Here is a 5,917-nt window from a genome sequence, read left to right on the forward strand (position 1 = left end):
GGTATGGATAGATCCAAGATTTAGAGTTGTAAATAAGTAGATCTGACTTCATCTATTTATTAAATGAATCGAATTCATATTTAGAATCATAATATATCTAACATGTTTTAACCAGATTAATAATTGGATTTGATTAATATGGTTACAATTTGATCTGTTTACGATTTGTTTAAGTAATTTAACCAGATTAAAAATTCATTTTCTTGCCTAATCTGATCTAGTATGTATATTAAATGGGTGACTCAAGCAATTGTTTAGTAAACAGGTGATTTCAATTTTAGATTTCTGACCATTTAATGGATGCATCAGGTTCAACTGGGCAATTTTTCCAAGTATCTATGGCTCGGCCCGGCTAACTTGAACTTAATTCATTAGCACCCCCAACACTCCTTTCCTACAAAGAGGTATCAACTTTCACAGTTTGGTTGGAAAATGTTTCATTCTCATTCTAATTTGAGAGACAATAAAAATACTACAATCCCCTAAAATCTAATCTAAACTCTGTCATAGTATTTTAGGGATTGTTTGATTAAGGAGAGTTAAGAGTCTGAAATTGGAATGAAAATGAACTGACTCCTATTCGATTCATTTGGTTGAGAGGCATCTTATTCTGATTCCGAGATAAAATGGAGGGGGTCCAATCTACAAAAAAAACTCAATCCCTATTTTTTTAAAAAAATTCAAATTTCTATTCGTATTTCGATCACAAACCAAATACTTCGTAAAATTTGACCATTCCAATTCTAATTCTGATCGTGAATCAAATATCTCTTTAAATTATATTTTAATTTTGATTTCAGTTATAAACCAATGCATCGAGGGATACGATCATTTCAATCCTTTCAAATTTCGATTCCAACTGCAAAGCAAATAAATTTTAACTTTCCATTTATCCTTTCACCGTTAGTCTATACGAGAAGTTACATATTAGCTGTATGAAAGTTCAGTTTTCTGTGACCTTCCAATAAGCTTTAGATGCTCTAGTCTATGGACCAGCAAAGGTTTTGGGTGCATTGCCCCAGTAATTAGGTAACCAAATGAATAAAAAGGTAAGAATCGTAGCTACCAGCTGAGTGAGATACAAATCTCAGAAGAAATTTACGGTAACTACTGGGAAGTCTTCTAAAGAATCAGAACATTTCTGTCGTCTGGTATTTGATTCATTGTAGCTACACAACCGTATTGCTAGGTGGACTTACGTTTTCCAGGTTGGCAAAGAGGAGGACAAACCAATGAGAAATGTCAAACATGTGTGATTGGGCTAATAATAGTGCACTTTTTCAAGGACTAACTTGCGACTTGATTCCATGGATGCTGAGGGATCGACATGGTTAGAAGCATCCTTGCTGAAGAATATTCACAACCACCATCCTTGTCCGACGATGAGGTTTTATCTGAGGTTCGGTATAATGATGTGGAGTCCCAACAATGGGAGATCAACTTGCACAGAAATTATCTCTGGGCATAGTTTGTTGGATCGAAATTAACAGCTAATTTGTTTGCATAAGGGGATACGATTGTGTCTTTTGCATGAAAGAAAGATTCACCTTCCTTCGTGTGAATCTGCTGTTGGATCACATAATGATTGCTTCAAAAGTTATGCATATGGATGAATGAAAATATTTGGAGTATTGATGTGGAAGCTATGCGGAGCATGATCTAATGGACGATGAAGTTCAGTCATTCTCACATGCAGAGGATACAACCAAAAATTTTGCACAAATAGGTATGGCTGGTGATATAATTAATTCCGCTGCATCAAATTGGTACTATCTACATGCAACTTTAGTAATAGCATCATAGTGCTACTTGTCATTAGTGGACATCACCTTCATCACTCTTGGTTAGGGCAAATATCACATGACCAGTGCAATCGCAATCGGCCAAAGAGGATGAAAGCTAACAGCTATTTTTAATCTACTCTTCAATATTTTAAAAATCACAAATATCATTGATACTATTCTATAATCTATGGATTCGGATTGTATTTTTCACGCAAAAAGATGGTAGGTGCTTTTTCACAATACTGATCATTGTATCCAATCTTGTATAGGTTTTAAAACGTTTCAAAATTTTTCATTTATCATTTATATATATTTTGAAGTGATCATTGCATAATCCAACGGTGGATCAGTACGTAGGTGAATTTTTTTTTTTTTGATAAAATAGTATATTCATATTAATTTGGTACGAACATAATCAAAAATATTAAAAAGTAAAATATCATGGAAACTACGTGCGTAGGTGAATTCTTATTTTGAAGGATGCAACCCCCGTCAACTACGCAGAGCATTCCTAAGTGCCTTGAAAAGGCCACGATATTTCACGTGTGCCGTGTCTCCGCCGGAGCCGATCCCAGTATCGACACGGTTCCGCTAACCTTTCTCGCAGCAACCAAATTAAGGCTGGGTCGGGTGCCAATATCTGCTTCGTAATTGGGCCCCGTGTGGCTCGCGTGAACTCATCCCAGTAATTTCTTGTGGATTGAACCAAAAAAAGCATGTACGTGAGTGGCGTCTTATCTCGGGCAGACCTGTCTTGACCGGACGTTGGTACATTGTACAAACCGGTCCAGCTTTCGTCCTCGTGTCTCTGGTTAAAAGGTAAGGAAAAAGGGACCTAGCAAAGCAACAAGGTTGAGCAAAAGTGGGTGCGCTTAGAGGGCCACAGTTCCTGGTCGCCTCACCGAGTCCATATGGCGACCACTAATAATTTTCCATCAGCTTCTCTTCACGTATCTTCAAGTGTTGCTATTAGGCACCCACCACGATTGTTTATAAATAGCACCAAAAAGTGATCTGATTGCATCCTCCATCACACATGCACACACACAGTCCAGTCTTACACAATTTCCTGACTCACGTTTCTTCTCACTAGATTGGAGTGTTGTTTAGTTGTCAGTTTGAGTGGGAGTGAGAAATGGGTGGCGAAGGCGGCCGCAGCAGTAGCGGCGGCTATTTATTGATGCAATTCCTCATCTTCTTCACATCACTACTGCTACTACTCCCCAGTGTTCTTTGTTTCTCCAACACCACCACCTTTCCAACATTAACCCACAGCAACACCCGAGAAGCCATGGAGATCGGCATCGGCATCGGCATCGGTGGCGGCAGCACTCCACCTCCAGAATCAGAGCCCAATTGTCCACCTCCTCCCCTTCCTCCCTGCCCACCTCCTCCAAGCCCTCCTCCTCCTCCTCCTCCTCCTCCTCCTCCTCCTCCTCCTCCGCCACCACCACCGCCACCACCGCCGCCTCCGCCGCCACCAGGATTACAATTCGTAAATGAGCTGCAGAGGCAGGCTTATAAGGTCATCCAACGCTTCAAGAAAACCATCACCTGCGACCCCATGAGAATATCGCGGACGTGGAACGGAGCCAAGGTTTGTAAATATAAAGGCTTCTACTGCGAGACCCCGCCGAACCGGAAAAACACGCCGACCATCGCCTCCGTCGACTTCAACATCTTCCACCTCTGTGCTCCGACCGTCGATAACTTCATCAACAAACTCCCCGACGTCGCGCTCTTCCACGCCAACTCCAACAACTTCTCCGGCACCGTCCCCGACCTCACCGGCCTCCAATTCTTATACGAGCTCGACGTCAGCAACAACAACCAAACCGGCTTCTTCCCCACGAACGTTCTCCCCCTCCTCAACCTCACCTTCCTTGACCTCCGCTTCAACCATTTCTTGGGCACCGTCCCGCCCGACGTCTTCGACATAAAACTCGACGTCCTCTTCCTCAACAACAACAACTTCTCCGAGCGCCTCCCGGACAACCTCGGCCGCACCACCGCCGCCTACCTCACCCTCGCCAACAACCACTTCACCGGCCCTATCCCTCGCTCCATCGGGAGAGCCAGCAATACCCTTTTAGAAGTCCTCTTCCTCAACAACGAGCTCTCCGGCTGCCTACCCTACGAAGTTGGGCTGCTCAAGAAAGCCACCGTGTTCGACGCCGGCACCAACCACATCACCGGTCCGATACCGCTCTCCTTCGGTTGTTTGAAGAAAGTGGAGCAGCTAAATCTGGCTCAGAATTTCCTCTACGGGGAGGTGCCGGACGTCGTTTGCCGGCTGGCCGATGTCGGCCACCTCGCCAATCTGTCGCTGTCCAGCAACTACTTCACCTGGCTGGGGACGAGCTGCTGGAGGCTGCTGGAGAGGGGAATTCTCGACGTCCGGAAGAACTGCATCCGGGGGTTGCCGGACCAGAGATCGCCGGCGGAATGCTTCTGGTTTTTGAAGCAACCAAAATACTGCCCGTACTTTCCTCACATTCCTTGCCGTCTCCCGTGGAAGGACGGCGGCGCCGTCCACTCTGCGGCGGCGATGCTGCCGGCGGTGGGCGGAGGCAGGGATAAGGCTCCAGCGTCGCGGTACACTACCTACACGGCACTGCATAACCGTCGCAGGCCCTGAAAGCGTCTCTGTCCCTCCGCTATATCTGTTGGTCGTAGTAGACTTTGGATTATCCGTTGACTGTTATTGTTACGATTCTGTCTGCCTCTTAGAATTTGTTTCCTGCCCATGATCTGTACCTTGTTTGTTATGTCTTAAATTGCTCAGCTCCAAGTAATATCCTGGACGTAGGTATGAGTTAGGATGTAGCAACGCCATCAATAAAGCAATTGCTTGGATGACCGTAAATTAGCTTGATCCTGCTTCTTAGTCTCAAAGTCATATTTTGATTTTAAGCTACATCTTAGGCAGATCCTGAGCTTTTTTTTTTTTTTTGAGATATAAGATTGAAATGCCAATTTTTTGGATCGATTTGAAAACCTTTTTTAAAATAGGGTGCCAATAAGCTGGACTGAGGACTGTTTACGAGCAGATTTTACTGTGCATACACGCGAGGGAGATGTCAAGGCAAATTTTGAATCGTTCAGGTCAAGTCACCCAGATAATTTTATTGGGGTATTGAATAATTGGCTCAAGCTCAGCCCATGGGCATCCCTAACATGATAAGGGGGAAAAAGAGCTTGGACACACTTCCCAAGTTTCTTTTATGTATGTATCTACGTATAGTTAGTGGTATTTGAGATAAAAAGATAGTTTTGCAATGTCACTAAATAATTTATGAGGATCAATAGATTCAATATGGACCATTTTGACTATTATAGGTTAAGCTGGATAGGGTCTAAAAATAAAATCCAACATATCAAAAAACTAAATTGTGAGATAAATTTTTGGAGACCATAGCTTGACCATATGAAACCCACGTTGACATGATATTTTTGTTTTAAATTGAACAACTTTTTTGAGATCTATAATGTGGTGTTATTTTGCAAGGAAGGTTATGCTCCTAGTAATTAGGCTTAAATTCCTTCATTTGCACCATAAAATAGACAAATAATTCTAAAAATTCTCTTCGAAAAAGATTTTGACCAAAAATATCTTTCAATCTAGGAAGAATTAAGTGAAGCAACTGAACAAAAATTTGATATAAAAGTTAAAATCTACCTCTTATAAAATTTTAACATCTTTGAGTTTCTTTCTACTAGCCGTATCCTTTTTAAAAAAATAAATCATATTAGAACTAGAATAAGAATTCCATCCAAATTATCTAAGAACAGGCCTCATAATTGTAAACTAAATCTATGTACCTCTCGATTTTATGATGATGAATAAAAAAATAGATGTAAATCATATTTTTATAATTTTTTTATTTTTTTCTAAATTTTTTATGAGATTCAAATTTAGTGGATTGAGAAAATTATTTCTTCTCTCTAATTGAGTCGCTAACTATTAAATGTGTCATTATCAATCCATATTTAGATATGATAAAATGTCATGGACACATTCAATGCCCAAATAAATGACAAAAACATTCTTAATTGTTAAAAATAAAAAAAAAATATTTGAGATTTTTGCAGATGGCTTTTAGGGGCCGTATGATTGGAGGTAATCTGACATA

At 41.2% G+C, this 5,917-nt stretch overlaps 1 protein-coding gene across 1 annotated transcript; it reads left to right on the top strand.

Annotated features, from left to right (window-relative positions):
- The first annotated feature begins 2,964 nt into the window (after positions 1 to 2,964).
- LOC105049579 (uncharacterized protein At4g06744-like) lies at positions 2,965 to 4,422 on the top strand. Its single transcript, XM_073242910.1, has one exon. The coding sequence runs from the start codon at positions 2,965 to 2,967 to the stop codon at positions 4,420 to 4,422; it is 1,458 nt and encodes a 485-aa protein (XP_073099011.1).
- The last annotated feature ends 1,495 nt before the right edge of the window (positions 4,423 to 5,917 follow it).

Source organism: Elaeis guineensis, chromosome 8 (genome assembly GCF_000442705.2).
Source record: "Elaeis guineensis isolate ETL-2024a chromosome 8, EG11, whole genome shotgun sequence".
Taxonomy (NCBI): Eukaryota; Viridiplantae; Streptophyta; class Magnoliopsida; order Arecales; family Arecaceae; genus Elaeis; species Elaeis guineensis.